The sequence below is a fragment of the Chinchilla lanigera genome, unplaced genomic scaffold (genome assembly GCF_000276665.1).
Source record: "Chinchilla lanigera isolate Chin_1 unplaced genomic scaffold, ChiLan1.0 scaffold00079, whole genome shotgun sequence".
In the NCBI taxonomy this organism is placed as follows: Eukaryota; Metazoa; Chordata; class Mammalia; order Rodentia; family Chinchillidae; genus Chinchilla; species Chinchilla lanigera.
Genome location: NW_004955480.1, coordinates 7,323,699 through 7,340,875, shown reverse-complemented (window position 1 = coordinate 7,340,875; position 17,177 = coordinate 7,323,699). Strand labels below are relative to the sequence as shown.

General features: G+C 42.2%; 1 protein-coding gene across 9 annotated transcripts in view; it reads right to left on the bottom strand.

Moving 5' to 3' along the window:
* Ldb2 (LIM domain binding 2) overlaps window positions 1-17,177 on the bottom strand; it is a 368,457-nt gene that overhangs the window by 227,692 nt on the left and 123,588 nt on the right. For all 9 annotated transcript variants that reach the window (XM_005402501.2, XM_005402503.2, XM_005402502.2 and 6 more), the window contains exon 2: window positions 4,281-4,383. In XM_005402501.2, the coding sequence (XP_005402558.1) occupies window positions 4,281-4,383 (103 nt within the window). The remainder of the gene's footprint in view (window positions 1-4,280; window positions 4,384-17,177) is intronic.

Genomic DNA, 17,177 nt, shown 5'->3' with positions numbered 1-17,177 from the left:
GTGCTGTGCCCTCTGAGCTAAATTAGTTAAAGAATTAATGAAAATTTATCTGAATTATCTTGGACCTCAATCCAGAGGGAACAACTTGACTCAGTGGAATTCAATCAAACAACAATAGCTAATATTTATGGAGTACTTTCAAGGGGCTGCAAATGCTCCTCAGGGCATTCCATGTACTATGAAGTCTTCACTTTTTGGAGACCACTGATGCTTCCAGAGTAACTTATCCCAACTCACATCTGTAGTAAAAGACAGAGTGGGGTGTGAGCCCAGGTATCAGGCCCAGAGTCCCTCTCCTTAAAAGGCAGGCCAACAGGCAGTGCTTTGAAGCAAGATGGCATTTCAGTGGTTATATCACTTTTCTTCTAACTTCGGGTGCTGACCAGATAAAGTTTAACAAGTGTTCTGTTCTGTTCTGTTCTTTTGCCCCCCCAATACAGTACCCGCATACACTCAGCATTTTCTTTCTACATTCCCTTTTCCTGTTTATATCCTGTTCTGAGACTGAGAGTGGCTCTGTCTATGCCGCAAAGCATGGATTAAAACCCAACCCTGTTGGTGTTGAACTCTTGTGCCTTCTCTCCTAGACCATGCAGCGTCCTGGGCTTTCCAGTGCCAGCCTGGCCTGAGGCTCAGGAATCTTCCTCCGCACATCTCCCGACAAGAAAATATATCCTGAATGAATTGTGAACCAGGTATTGCCTAGCACCATGACCCATGAGGGCTTGGACACTGGTTAGGTCTGCCAAGGGGTCTACCAACAGCATGTTGCCCAGACGGCTGGTTATGACAGTCTCAGAACTGTGCCTCCCACCGTTCTGCTACATGTCTAAAAGGAGCAAAGAAAAATCAGTGTTCTGCTTGCAGTGAGCAAGGAGCAATCAACCTCACTGGAGCAGGCTCACATCTATCCAAGGTGGGGCGAGGAACCATGAGCTCATTGACTGGATTTAGAACTGCAATAATGGTAAGCAGAGGGTGAGCAGCTTGAGGCGCTTCCTCCTTGGCTTCCTTTACCTCTTCTTTTGCATAAAGGCACAATGATTATTTGTGACCCCATGTCTGCTACCAGAAATGTGTACACTGGTGAAGTTATTTGGTATCCCTTAGCCATGGGGTGACAAGGGATGAGACGTGTGGGTTAGTGAGCATTTGTGTGCCTCCCTAACCTCTCTGGAACAGGTTTCCATTTTCAGAAAAGCCACTTTTCAGCTGTAACAGTCTTTACTGACCTGCTGACAGTGAGAGAATATCCACCCATGATCCCCTTCCCTCCTGCGATTCCACTTAGTCCAAGGGCACAGCCACCTCCCGGCACCGCTACCTTCTCCAGCTGCCAGAGTTCTTCCTGATGGTCCCCAAGGCAGGGACAGACAAAGGACCTTAGGCACACTGGGCCCGAAGCCTGACACATTTCAGTACCCGTGTCCATTCTGCAGCTCCTCGTAACACTGCGGGTCTCCTGAGAAGACGTCAGTAGTCTCCACCTGAACCAACACTGCACAGTGATATCCCACATGGGGGCCTCACCATGAGGAGATGGAAGGGCCCCGGGGGCCGGAGTAGATAGAGCTAGGGCACCAAGGAGCTTTTAAAAGGAAGGAGCAATGAATCTCTCAAAGCGTAATTATTTCCTGAGTTATTATACTACTGGGACTTTTGTTGACTAGAGTAAATTAGAACCACATCCTAGAGTTTATTTGAAAATGTTAGGGGGTCACCAACTGAGGATCAAGTTCCTCCAGTATTAAAAAGCCCAAAGATCTCTGTAAAGGATGATTTTGCTAATCTTCTATTTAGTAAGATAAGCTTTTCCCAAAATGTCACTTCATTCATTCATTTATTCATTCAATAAATATTTACTGAGCACCTATTACATGCTATTTATGCATTCATCTAAGAATTCAGTAATTAACAAAACCCCTATCCACACAGACATAGATTCTAAAGAATGAAGAAAAATAAGTAAATAAGCAAACACATAGTACAGGATTTATAGTAACTTAGATACAGGATATCTTAGAACTGAAAGGACCCTCTAAAAGCACAGGGGGCAGGAGGAGACAGTTTTTTTTCCAAGAAGGGAGGGAAAAACCCTCATCTATAGTATTTATTACTTAGCAAGTGTAATTTAGAGAATTTTTAAAAATAAAATCTAATAGGTAAGTCTTAGTTTCGTCCTCGCAAACATGAAACCTGCAGCTCCCTAGGAGGCACTGAGAAAGGGCCTGAGCTGCAGCACCCAGACCCCTGGGCATCTTCCAGGCTGGCACAGCCTGTCTGAACCACGAACGGGTTAAGGTGGCAGCCCTGCGCTCGGAGCTGCATAAACAGCGCAAGCAGGGCGTTCTAAGCAAGCTTCCCAGTCTCCCAGTCCTGCTCTGTCAATCAGCTGTCACTCGCCCGCATATCAGCGGCGTGTGCTCATCACCAGGCTGTCAGCGAGGCAGCTGAGGAGTCTCCACTCCACGCTGTCAATCATCTCTGTTTCTCTTCTTCACTCAGGAAATATTTTGGCTCCAAGAAACAAAGAGACCTGGACAGTGATGGCTCAGCGGAGGACATTTACTTCTGTGCCTGGATATAAGCTCTCACCCAGGTGCTGATCATGCCTTACCCCCAACGATGTCGGGGTGGGGGAGGACAGAGGGAAGAGCTAGAGTCTGTTTTATTAGGACAGACTCTAAAACCGTAATTTCAGTTCCCTGTGCAGACTCAGACAGATTCCCGAACTGGCAGAGCACAGGGACATAAAACAATGATAACTTGAAGTTATCTGAGCCGTGCCTCAAAAAATAAACAAATAAATAAATCAATAAGCAAGCCAAGGCGACTCAGAGAGTGGGTGACTGCCTGGTTAGAAATTATTCACCACAACACAGCATTTTGGGGAGGGAGCAATTGCTGGACTGCTGTGTGCACCTCTGTCCCCGGCCTTCTGCAGCAATGCCCTGGGGGCTGCGGTGCTTCGGGGGCACACACACAGAAAAGCCAGGATCCCATAACGCCCCTTTTCCAGTGCTAGTGACAGGACTCATTTTACTGAATGCAAAGACACTCAACGCTTTGTCTGATATACTACCTGCTCCTCTTGCCCAAAATAATGATTAGAAATGTCCCATGCCTTTAAAAGTCCACAACACACAAATCAAAATGGAAATCAAAGCTCAGCAACCAGTTTCGTTTGGGTAGCAAGTCCACATGGCCTGCAGTCCCACTTTGTCGCTATTAAGAAATCACCAGATGCATGTATTAGCATAATTAATCAAGTAATTGTGCAATAAATTCAGAGAATGCTAAATTGTCCAAAGCCCCCTCAAATTAAAAAAAAAAAAAATATTCCCTGGTAGCTCCGAAATAAATTTAGCAAGCATCAGAGCTTTTAATCATGTTTATGAAGAACCCTGTTACTTATCAATTGCAAATGCTCTAAGTGGATTCATTCATGCTGCGGTAAGTTCTGTTGTCATCTCGGGGTTTGTGACAGGGCCCGTGTTTTCCCTCTGTCAGATCCTCTCGTATATGCAATGCTGATTTCTGAAAACACGTCTCTCTCTGATCTAACCGGACATTAATTGCTTTGTGCTGATGTATCTATGCCTCTTGGTCTGATAGCACAACTAGCAAATCTGATTTCTGACAAGTTGCCTGAATCTAATCAGGGCAGATCAGCTGTTACCCAACGTGCCACAGGCTGTAATTTGAGGATCTTTACGGAGTTATCACTCGCCACAAAGACAAGGAACTATAATTCTGTCAACACGAATCACGAACTGTACATTCAAAGAGGCTGTGGCTTTCTCCCTTCTCCCCCAAAAGATAGCACTTGTCACAATAATACCTGAGATAATTGATAAGAGGGGATTAGAAGGATGGGGCTGATAAAGTGTTGGTGGGAATTCTTATTTCAAAGAAACCATCACAACCAGAACATGGGGTGTCAAGCGTGAACCATCAAGGGTAAGAGCAGGGATCACAGAGACAAGATGCATGAAAACTTTCCATCACTCTGCTCTCACTTATTATTGGGTGACTCAGTTCATATTTGTTCCACTGTAAACAGGCAAGTACCCGAACAGCCTAAGCCTCCAAGGACATCACTCAGTGCCAGCTCGGGCTGCCACCAGGTGACAGTGGCTTGACAGGAAGTAAGAACATTGTCAAGAGTAGAGGTATTGTTGTCAGACTGTCAGCGCTGTGCTATTCTCTGAAGACCACTGTGGTTTTCTTACAGGCATAAAAAGAAAGGAATATCACAAAAATAAAGATAAACTTCTTACTGTATCGCTTTGGTCCATCTTCCAAACAAAATGAAAGGGTTAACGTGGCGTCATCTTCAAAAAATTCAGTGGCAAAGGCATCCCACCAGAGGTTGTCGCTGTCCTGCAAAGAGACAGATCATTTATTTAACAGGCGAGAGCAGTCCATATCTCAAAGAGGACAAGAAAGAGGGAAAGAAAGAAAAACCCCCGTGCATCTGCGGGCTTGCTGCTTAGCATATGTGTGTGGGCTTTCTGGGAGAGAGTGGGTGGCTATGTGGTCACTCTTCAAATTAATTGCCTCAACTGGGGACTGAATTCCGACTCGATAAAGGAAGTAACACCAACCGAATGAACATTAATTCTTGAGGAGATATTTGGGGAGAGTGAACAAATGTACTATGTAACACAGAGTGATGCTTTTTAGTCATAGAATTTACATTTAGTGTAAAATACATTCAAAGTGGTTTTTTGTTCCTCTCACTCGCTGCTTCCTTAAGAGTCCATTTTTACAAACACAGTGCTACAACCAGGCTAATGAGGGTAATTTTCTAACAAATAATTTAATCAGAAAGGGATGTTCTTGGCTGTACTCTACGTGACTATTCCTACAAAGCATATAGATATTTCTTCAGATATATTTATAGTTATACACACACACACATATATATATATATATACATGGGTTTGTGCATAGGTAACTGTCATAAGTATGTGGACTATTCTTGAAGATTGTTTAAAGATAGTAAACAGCCACAAGTTTGCTGTTAAAACAATTATCAGAAACACAAAAGTTCGACAGAATGCAGGCCATCCGCCTGAACTCTGTTTGTCTTGGGTTGAGTGTTTCTCTTGCTCATCCAGAAAACACTTTGGAAGAGATCCAGTGGAAGGCAGTTAGAAGCATTGCTCTTGGGAGGGGAGCAGGGGGGCCCCTGTAGCAGTGAAAGAGAAGGTCCTGCGGTGTCCTGCATAACGGAGGAAACATACCCAGCCTCATCCTCTGTCCAGAGCTCCATTTGCCCCCAAATTCTTAAGCACGATCCTTTGTCAGGAGAATTGCTGGTTCATGCCGGCACTGAGAACAAGATTCTTCCCAGCTGTCTGTCAGGTGGGAAGGGGGACTGTAGGAATACTGTCATTCCCTACTCACTAGTCCCCACCACTGGGACCCTGGCCAAGATACTGCAGGCCTCTCTGCTGCCCATTAAGTTGTTCTGCTTATGACAACATTAAGTTGTTGTCACTGGCAGGCCTTGGGAATGAGCCTTCAGTCCCAGCAAGGATAATTAAGAAACTACAGAAGATTGATGCTGTCCTTTTCTTCAAAAGGAAGAAGCTCTGACAAATGAATTTTTGTGTCTTCTTTCTTGGGCTGCCTCCCATCGGCCTCACCAGAAGCCAGTGCTTCTCTTAGGACAACAGAGTAAATATAAAAACCAGCCAAGGACAATGCATGGGTCCACCTACAAACCACCACCCCACCTTTCTTTTCTTTCTGAAACAAATTTTGATTGAGTACTTACTGTGTGCAGGGACATGGAATACACAGCTGAATGAGAGATTGGTCCCTGCCCTCAAAGAGCCCAAAACTCCCTAGCGGAAGGCAGTCAAGTGAGCAATTACAGGCAGCTCTGCTCCAACTCTTGGGTCCACAGCATGCAAACTCCGTACTCTGGCAGCTGCCAGAGCTTTTAGAAAAATCAGCATGCTTGGAAGTGGAAGAATCAGGAAAAGAAGCCCTACTTAGGAGTCTGGATACTTTGGTTCATTTGACTTCAAATTGCTACACAGATGGAAAAGGAGTCACAGTTATTGAGTCTTTATCACACGCCAAGGCCTTTCTAACTACTTTCTGTGTATTTTCCTGCTCAAGCCACACTCCTAGCCAGTTTCTGGATTTCATTTTTGTTTTTGTGTCAGCACAAATATAAGCTTCCTGTGAGCAGGGACTGTGTTCTGCTTGGTGTCCCATGTTCCAGTTTTGACAGTGGTACACAGCTCATGGAATACTCCAAAAAGGCAATCCACTGAATGAAAGAAGCTGCTCGTGTTACTATCTCTGCAACTGGGGAAACTACAACTTACACGGCAAATGTACTTTACCAAAGTACACTCAGCTGACAGATGGAGAAGACAGGACCTAAGCTCAGACCACAGGACATCCTAGATCTGTGCCTTGCAATGCCCTGTGGTCACCGGCCACCCATCTCTGGAAGTCTTGGGGAGCAGGAGTCAGGATTTTAAAAAGAAGAGAGATCCAAAAGGGAATACATTAAGTCAAGCTCCTTGATTTGCTATGCAGATTTGTCACCGGACTCAAGGCCAGGGGTATACCTGGTACAACGTCACTTGTGGAATTTGCTCCTATGGGTGACAATACCTCTTCCCAGCTAAGGAACCTTGGGCAGGTTATTTTACTTCCTGACCTTGTTTTCTTACTCAGAAGTTGAAAATCGCATGAAGAACAACAACAATAATAATAACCGTCTGCAGGGTAGATGGAGGATTAAACAAGTTATTGGGTAAAAAGTGCCCAGCAGATTGCCCAGAATGCAGTGAAAAATCAATAAAATGTCTTTTCTCTGGCTCTATCGACCATCTCTAATATCGTTTCTTGTGCAAGAGACAGTCCATGTTCTAAAGAACTGCATCAAAAAAAAAAAAACCCTTTACAAAACAACCTGTTTATAAATCATGCACTTTCTGCTTTATCTATCACTTCAACTGCTTGCAATGTTTTGCCTGGGAACCAGATCTGACTACCACATGGTTAAAAACCCAAACAGGAATGTGTAAGCTTTTCTGCCTTGTTCATTAGTCAAAGGCCCACAGACTGGATCAGGTCTCCCCCTCCATTTTCCTATAATCTAACTCTTGGTCTCTGGCCCTGCTGCTGGAAAATTAGCCCTAAAAAAGGCAAAAACCTAGGGAAACCCAAGCAGACTTGAGGGCACTCAGAGAAAATCAAGGACTCTGGCTAAAATGAAGTGTGAGAATTGTCTCTGAGTGGCCCCCTAGGTTCCACAGGGCTCACGGAAGAGAGTTTTGTCAGAAGCTGCAACAAACATAAGGATCCAAGATGACCGACTTGATGCTGTTTGATTCAAAGTAACTGAAATAGAGCAAGGGATGAGTCAATAGCTCAGGAAATTTCAGGGTAGATTTGCCAAGAGAAGAGCACATTAGGAATCCACAAACACAGAGACAATTGGCTGTGATCACAAATCTTAGAAGAACATCTCCAAAATAAAAATGTTGTATTTAATTTCATAGAGCCAGGCACATCATAGGTAGGCAAAATATTTTTGGCTGGTTGGCTGAATGAATGAGATTCCTGATATACCATCACAAACCCAACTCAGAAAAGTCAGTCTACAAAGTAGCCCAGAGATGTTAGTTGTTAATCTTACATTGTCTCTTGGCTGATTCATTTGGGACTGGCGTACAAATACTTCGCTATATTTTAAATATAACTGTTAACTCCTTGCACTCTCTCACACACAGATAAAGCCTTTGAATTAGTCCTTCATGATAAGAAGACTAATGTTTATGCAGGAAAGGAACAAAAGAAGCAGAGTTGGAAGGAAAGAATGACTACTTATTGAGGCCAGGCCAGGCTTGTTTGCTGTATATGAAAGCAGCTTGTCATGAAAAGAACATACATGTGGGGGTCATTGTGGTAGAGATGGAGCTCATTTCCCACTACAGCAAGAAAGTGGTGATTGGGGCTTGGGATTTAGCTCAGCGGCACAGAGGCTGCCTGGCAAGTGCAAGGTTGTGAGTTTGATTCCTGTTACTGGGAAAAAAAAAAAGTGGTGATAAAGGTTACATGCTAGCACAACTAATTTCCATTCATAATTCTGCTTAACAAGTGATTTCCCACTTTAGACTGAAGAGCACAAAAGCTAGAGGAAGCAGGTGGTTGGCACTGGTTCAGGAGTATTTTGCCTCAAGAAATTTCTTCCTCCAAACCTTTTAGGAGTTTGTACTCTTTTCTTTACATGGGTTTTCTGATAATGAACTTCCTCTTTGAACACTTCTTGCTTCTATTTTGATGCCTGGTGTATTTCTTGGGATTGTATAGGCAAGTTTGTGGAATAAATTTGCATAATGAAAAACCTAGGCCTTTAAGGAATGGCTGGAACACAGCCCAAGGCTCTGCTGAACCAAATATGGAATTCCTGAAGAAGACCTAACTGCTCACCCTAGTAGGAGCTCCATTCTGAGCCATACAATCACCTGCTGACATGTGGACAATGAAAAGAACAAGTCCCACCATTTTCCAATCTGTCAGAGTCACCCAGGGTGCGTCTCCTCCAAGAGGATGCCAGCACTCTTCTTGAACGCAGGCAAGGAAGTGAAAGACTCCATGGAAATATAAAAGGCACTGCATTAATTACATTTCTGAAATTCTAGGAAGAGGCTAGAAGTTTCAACTCTTTAATGTAAACTTAGGGTCAACAGCAGCAAAATGGCAGAACCAAGAAATTCCAAGTTCTTCTTTTGAATCAGGAGTTGTGGCCAAGTTCAGAAAGCTGACCAGTAGGAGCCTGCATAAGTAAATCTATCAAGGGTGTTTGGAGGTCAGAATTCAGAAGAGACATTCAAAAAGTCTCGCTTCCCCTTATATTTGGAGGGAGAGGTTGGTACTACTGATAGCTTTTACTTCACACAGACCATTATTTCAAGTTGACCAACATGGAAATTAAGAGGAAATGCACTGAGACTGGCCAGTCAGTCAAGATAAACTTTTGGGGACTCCTGAGTAAAGATCATGGTACATCCCTGCAAGTCAACTGTTGCCAGGTATGTGGTGTACACTTGCACATCTGGTATCTAGCAAATGCAGAATTCTAGTTCATGGACCTTTCTTCCACCACCTTCCAGGCTGGGCATTTAGCTCAGCAGCACAGCGCCTGCCTGGCAAGTGCAAGGTCATGAGTTCGATTCCCGGTAGTGGAAAAAAAACAATAAACAACAACAACAAATATCCCTGGCTAGGAATGAACCCACCACCACCTTCCAATTTAGGGGAGGTTGCAAACTGCACCTCCAGTAGAGTGCATATGGAATCATGACTGAGTCACAACCTTGAAATGTGCACTTGTCTACCATCAAGACTGCTGTGGAACACAATTTCTTCAGGACAGGAAATGGGCACCACGTGTCTCTTGCTCCTCAGAGGAATTTACCACCCGAGAAAGAACCAAGAAAGTGGAATGAACAATAGAGAGGCCAGGAGGACGCCATGATTATTCCTTTAACACTGGAGGAACCTAAAAGTCTAAACCAGGGTCTCAGGGATCAGTAAAGGCTTCACTATCACATCACAGAGATCTCACTCCCATCAGTGGGTGTCCTGGACATGCAGGTGAGCTGCTCATACTGGAGCAAAAGTTCTGAAACTCTCTTCTCCCACACTGCCATGCTATGCAGTCACATTTTACTGCTGTCCTTTTCAGTGACACTCTGGTTAAAATTCCACGTAGCACCTCAACACACTCTACATAAGCCAGGTTTTACTTCTTTCACTTTTAAAAACAGAGGATAATATGATGAAGATCCATGTCCCATTATCTCATAAAACCACATGGATCTTCCTAGCCAATGTTTTAATTTATATACTCACAGGATTCCATTTACGCATGATTCTGTTTTTAATCCTTTATCTAAATGGTATAACGCATTATGTTCCCTTCTTTGACAGGATTTTTAATTCAGCTTTTTTTATTATTTAATTTTTGGCAGTACTAGGGATCAAAACCATGGTTTTGATCATGCTAAATACATGCTGGACTACTGAGCTCTGCTGCAATCCTCAATGTTGTATTTAGAGACCTATCTATTTTGCATATGGAGATCTCTTCTTTCCCTATATAAACCAGGCGGTATTGCGCTAAATGAACATAATACATTTTATTTAAATATTATGCTACTAATAAACTCTAATTTCTAATTATGGTTGCCATTACAACAGTGCTGTAAAAGACCCTTTGCCATGTCTCTTTATGCATATGTGTAAGAATTCTTCTTAGGCATGGACTTAAAGTGACCATGCCTAGACATAGGGTATATACTTGTCTATATTTTGGCTCTTTCATTAAGAGGATTCTGGACTTCCACATTAAAAATTGATGGTCTAACTGATACCTGGGTAGAGAAGAAAACAGAGTATTTTAAGTGATATATTTCCAAGTGAGACCCAGTAGCAGGAACAACAAAATTACAAAACAGACTCCAACTCTATCAGGAGAAGGAGGAGCACCCACAAGTCCAAAGACAATGCACTGATAGAATAATAATATTATCAATAATAAAATCTTAAGCACCATTCTCTTAAAGGAAAATGTATGGCTGGGGCTTTGTTAACCAACAAAAGGATTATGTTTTGATACTGACACAAGAAACAATGCACAGATTCCTCCTGGTCTCCACAGTGACGCAGACACAGGACACCTGAGCATCAGCACCCCAATTTTTGTGCAGGTCTAGCTCTGTCCTGTCCACCTTGCCTGCAGTCTTCGGGTCCAGGCCATGCTGTTCCCCATCCCAGCAGCTGCTGAATGGCTGAACCTCACTCACGTGGTTAGTGTTCAGGGAATACTAATAAGTAAAAAGAGGATTCTTTTCCTAAACAGGAAGGCAACAATAGCATGCTGCAACCTGTAGGTAAATAAACGTGAAATTAACTCAGACTGAACACAGGCAGGGGAGACAGTTCTTACATATTTTAATTAGGTGAAAATACCACTGAAGCTTTGCCATTCTCAGCAGTCCCCTAGGTGCATTTCTGTGATCAGAACCCCTGCTCTTTTTGTCCCGTCTCACAGGTGTGCCCAAGTTCCACCGACAGCCAAATTATCTATCGGGATGGGAGATATACTCTTGTCAAATAGCAGAAGAGAGTCTTCATCATATTTAAAAATCTATAAAGGCATTTCGCTTCCATCCCGACTTCTCCCCTGTCCCCAGCCCTGTACCTCTCCACCAAAAACAGGATCCTGTGCCCGGGCTGCCCCCCCCCCCGCATCTTTAACTTAAGCACTGACAGGTTACGTGGGATTTTTGCCAGAGTAATTATTTTTCAATTCAACAATAATGAGAAATTACCATGGCAACCACTTGTCACGTGGCGCACATCCACCCCCTCCAAAGAATGAACCATACTTACAGCATCTATTCCTCCTAAATGTATCTTTTTAATTGAAATAAACTTAAACAGCTCAAAGTAGACAGCATTTTGAAGGAGTCTGCAAGCAAGGAGGTGGGCACAGCACTGACTCCCTCAGTATCCTGTGGATCTGGGATATAAGAATGTCTCACAAGACTCCCCTCTTGTACACACGCCCATGGACAGCACTCTGTACTAATCTGTGTCCTACCATTTTGGTCACTCCTCTTTTACACATGTCAGTTAATCCCTCTCAGAAGACACTGGAGAATGAATGACTGCGCCTTGAATGACAGGCAGAAACACACCTGGCCACACACGTTTCTGCTAAATTTCTTTACCTGCTACATCTGTATATTGACACAGGAGACAACAAAGATCCCAACTCTCTTGCCTTCTGCCTATCCTCTTCCTAGCATCCCCTCACACGGAAGAAAATGCAGGTCATTTGTTTTCGGGATTATAGATCATTTTGCTTCCTTTATCTCTAGCTGCCTTTTCTTCAAACCCAGCATTCTTACCTAAAACCATGTTTATTCTGCAGCAGTCACACTTAATACCAATAATCAAGAGTCACGTAGCTCCTGCTTGGTACCAGCCACCAATATGAACTCTTTGTTCTGTAAAACCCCATAATGCCCTTATCTGAAAAGTCTGGCTACTAACTCCATTATATGGAGGAGAAAAAGAAGGTGCTGAGAAGCTAAACATTTGTTTAAGGTTACATAGCTATTGGCTACAGAGAAAGAGTTCAAATTTAAAGATTCTGGTTGTTGGCTTTGGACTCATAACCATTCCACTGTGATGCCTCTTTGTCCTGAAGGATAGCCTTCAATACATTTGTCTTAGTTCTTTCAACAACGAGTCGATGCCGAGTGTGCTGAAAGTCTGGGGCTCCCCCTCCTGAACAGAACCCAAATCGGGGTTTCCCATCACACTTGTAGAACACCACAAGGAGACACAGAAATAAAAGTAATAAAGTACAACCATTTGCTCTTTCCAGCTCATAATTGCAAAGGCATATAATGGACATATGGAGAGAATTTTAAATCCCCTGCTTTTTTATTTATCTTTATGGGACTCTACAAAAAAATCTCGTGTCCATGGACTGAAATGTTCTTCTCAAATTCTCAACTGTGGTCTTGTTTATTCTCAGCCAAATTGCATTTTATTTAACAGTAAACGTTAGTTATCATTTTAACAGAAATTCTAAAACGGCGTGTTACCAAGATAGTAAATTGTATGTCTTGACAGAGCGACGCAGGGTTTCACTCACAATTCAAGGCTTTCCTCATAGAAAGTGCGCACTATATTTTACTCCCTAGTGCAAGTGCTGCCTTGGGAAACAGGCATATTAAAGCAGCACAAAGACAAGACTTGGCATCTGGCAGATCAAGCTCTTCAGTAAAGGCATCATCAGTATTTTTCCCCAAACACCAGAGAAATTCGTATATTTCTATCTCCATCTTCAGCCCACTGAATCATTAATTAATTGTGTGCATTCCAAAGAGAAATACTATTTAGGATGACCTAAAAATAATGACTAAAATACACACACACACACACACACACACACACACACACACACACACGTTTAGGTCACTAAAATTGAACCTCTTGCCCCTGAACTTACCATAGTTGAAAATAATAATAACTCATGAAATAATAACTCATGAAATAATAACTCATCTTTTTAAAATTTGGATTCCTGTCAGTTTTATTAGCTCTCTACCCATGTCTTGTGCATGGTGCATGCATAACACTTCACAAGTGGCAAGTGTGTAACAAGTAATTACTCAATTATTTATATTTATGATGCATTATTTTCTAGTATTTCCAGCAACTCCTTCAGGTCAGTACTTTTATTATCACAATTTAAATAGGGAAACTGAGGCCCCGGGAGGTTAAGAAACTTGCCCTAGTTGATGGGCTAAGCGTTAACACTGAGATTTGCACCTTCTCTGATTCCTAAAATTTGTGTCCGCCCATAAAATTTCATTCACTGAGTAATCGGTAGTATTCTGTTGTGGAGGAATAATGGCCATTTCTGTAGAATTAAATCTCCTATTTTATACACAAACATGGAGACAACCAATCTAACATGTCAAAAATCATATACAGAATACCCTGTGCAAAACTGCCTTGGAATTACATAGTTAGGCATTGTCCTAAACATGCAGTTCTTGTTGGTGACAGTTCTATACCAAGGAGCCTCAAAGCTCAGATTACATCACCCAGTGGAGGTGTGAGGGGTCCTAGGTTAGGGTCACAGGAGGAGGCAGAGAGTCATATATCTTGGAAAAGAGCTCACCATAAAATCTGCACAGATTTTCTCTTCCAACATAAATTCATCAGACAAGGGAATATTTCTGGAAAAACTTGCAAGATGCAAAAGCTTGTTTGTCCTGACCCACCCTATTGCATCTGAACAGTGGATTAAATTACAGAAATAATTTCTCAACTCCCTACTTAAAAATTGGAGGGCTATTCCAGCAAGACAGCAGAAAACTCATGTTTTATCCTCTTCTTACTTGGGAGAAGCAGAAAACAGAGATTTTGTTCACAAAGATAAATATAAGAAACTCAACATAACTTAATGGAGGTTGATTGTTCCCATTTTCTTTTCTGTTTATGGATCTGTTTGCCAGGAGACCTAAATTCCCTGAAATGTGCCAGTGGCATTCAGATCCGTATCAGAGCTCCCAGATTCTCCCCAGGATGTCAGAATTGTGGCTCCAGCTGCCTCACTGCCCTCCCCTCATTTTAACCAAAGAGAGATTTCAGACCTCACATGGCCAAGACCGTCTCCACCCTACTCTGACCCTGCTATCCCAGTCTTTTCCATCTCAGTATGATTCCAGTTTCCCAGTTGCGTGGGCCAACGTTTTGGGATGTATTCTTGATTCCTCTCTTTTCCTAACCCCACTGCTCCAAGCCATTAGCAAATCTCATGAATCACCCTCCAACCCATAAATAGAAGCCCATGTATGTCTCCTTACCTCTCTCACCACTCTTTCCCTGCTCCTTTGGTGATTCTAGCATAGAAAAGGATAATTTTCTTAACTCATTTCTACACCAGCACCCCTGAGTCCCTGTAACTATGCTCTGCAGAGAACGCTGCGTGATCTTCGACAGCAAGCATCAGACTGTATACCTCTATCCTGAGGCTCCACATGGCTCTCATCACTGCGTACTCTCCTGGAGCACACAGCAAGGGGTGGCTGGAGCTTTCGCTCCCCATTCCCTTCACTCTCAGCACAGCCCCCAGATCTAGGCTCTTGCTACAAAGATCTTCTTTCTGTCCCAGAGCTACACTCAGTCCTGTCATTGGGCACAGGGAACTAGCTGTTATTTTACTACCCAGTGGATGCCTTTTGTCTCCTGGATATGTCCTTTTCATTCAAATCTCAGCTTTCTAATCAACCAAGGTCATCCAGTCTATAGATGTCAACTTGCTACCACATCAGACCCTGTTTTCCTCCAGGAAAGCCCTTAACTCAATTTTGAGTGGTCTTTGGGAATATAAGACCCTGCTCCCTGCTTTACACAATAAGTGCTTAACAAATGACTGCCTGAATCAATGAATATACAAAAAATGTATTAAACAGACAAAAAGTAAGAAAAGATAAACCTATGAAGGAGATCGCATTATTCTCCCTCTTGAACTTCCACAGGGCAGCCATTCCCAGACCCAAGCTTGGCAGAGCCCAGATGACTGTGCGTATATAATAGAGTACCAGGAACTTACCAGAATCTTTATTCACTTTAATTTTTAAAATAAATGCATGCCACGAATTAAAAGCATTAAAAATATTCATGCCCTTTGACTTAGTAATTCTATTTCTGGGAATCAATCCAAAGGACATAATCCAAAAATATGTAAATGCTTTAAACAAAAAATTACTCACCGCAGGAGCACTCATAATAGGAAAAACCAAGAAACTAGGGACAATGTGCTTATCCTACAATAGATGAATGATTCAAATAACTATATGTCCACTAGAAAAAATAGAAATGTTTAAAAATAATGTTTACAAGCAGCAATAACACAAAAGCCTTCTTAAATTATAGTGTAAAATGAAGAAGGTGGGCAGAGAAGCAGAGATATACTGCAGAATGGGGGACAGAGAAACACAAGCATCTATGGGAAATGAGTTTAGGATGGAGAAAAAAATGCCAGCAGAAGGGTAGAGATGAACTACTTGATGAGTAGTGTTGGGACAGCTGGCTTTTCATAAAGCAGAAAGAAATAAAAATAATTATACCTAATAAAACAAAACATAAATTCTATATGAATTAAACCCATAAATGAATAAAATCAAAATTTTCAAAGTACTAGAAGAAAAGAGGGCAAGTTATCTCTCTTTCAGAATTCAGAATGTAGGGAAATTTTGTAAACACACTAAGGGGACAAATCATCTGGGAGAAAATGATCCCTTTGAATACATCAAAATATAAATGTTTCACATGGCAAAGACCTTATATGCAGTGTTTCAATGAAAGCGACAAACTGGGAGATTAGTACATAACATAAAGAACAAACTGTTACAAATCAAAAATCAATATAGCACAAAAGAGGAAAGGATGTGAAAGTACCATTCCTAGAAAATAAACCAAAATGGTCAATAAAGCGATGGGAGGATGCTCCATTTCACTTGGAATCGAGAAAGAGGAAATTAAACTAAGCCCCTGCGTACCCATGTCAGTGTCAATATTTTTTTAATTGAATAAAACCACATGGTGCTAGACAAGTGAGGAAGCAGAGATTCTTATACTCTGTTGCTGGTATTCACCGTAGTTTAAAGATCCTAGGACACTGCCAGGCCAAATTTCAGCCAAGAAATCCACTCGTCACCCATCACTTTTTTGGGCACCGCTGCAGCTTGATAAGCTTTGATCTTCAGCCTCTGTGTGCCTTCAGCTGCACAGTGCCTGTCACCCCGCCTTCTCCCTCCCTTCCCCTCCAACCTCCGTTTGCTCCTTAAGGTTTCCATCCTGGCCTGGTCCGTATCCCGCAGCCGAGCAGACCTCTCAATCTGCAGAAAAGTCTTCATTTTTTTATCTGATACTTTACATCTTTTCAGTAAACATGAACCTCGTGGTGACCACTCTTGTGGCTCTACATTTGAAATATTAAGTCATGCTATGTCCCCTTACTACGTGTCTGCATCTAATGGACCCTAAACTCCATGGGCAGAGGCTTTATCTTCTTCCGGTTGTTCCTCCTGTTTCCGTTGCTTACCTGGCACACATTATGAACTGAACACTGCTTTATCTATGTCAAGCTTTTAAATTATATTACTGAGCAAGTATAATTATTATTCTCACTTTACTGAGGGACAAAGCAAAGCTCAGAGGGGTTACTCAATTCTGGTCTGAACAGCGAGTACATGAAGTCACTGTCCAAGCTTGTGTAATTTGGGCTCTAGACTAGGTGTTCTTTTAACGGGTGTGTGTCTGAGTGAGGTGAGGGAGATGGAGAGAGAAACGTTGTGGGAAAATACCTAGTAATAATAGATCTGTGCTACCTGCCTGAGTGCTCGTAGTTTCATTCATTTTGAAAAATATACCCATTATTTATTTAGATGCATTAGTATGAAAATTATATATATAAATACCAAATGAGTAGATAATAGTTACAGAAAATAGGAGTTTTATATATAAGTTCATATGTGAGAACACAGGTAACTTATATAACAAATTAATACTTTCAGTAAAATATACTAGCAACATCATAAAAATAC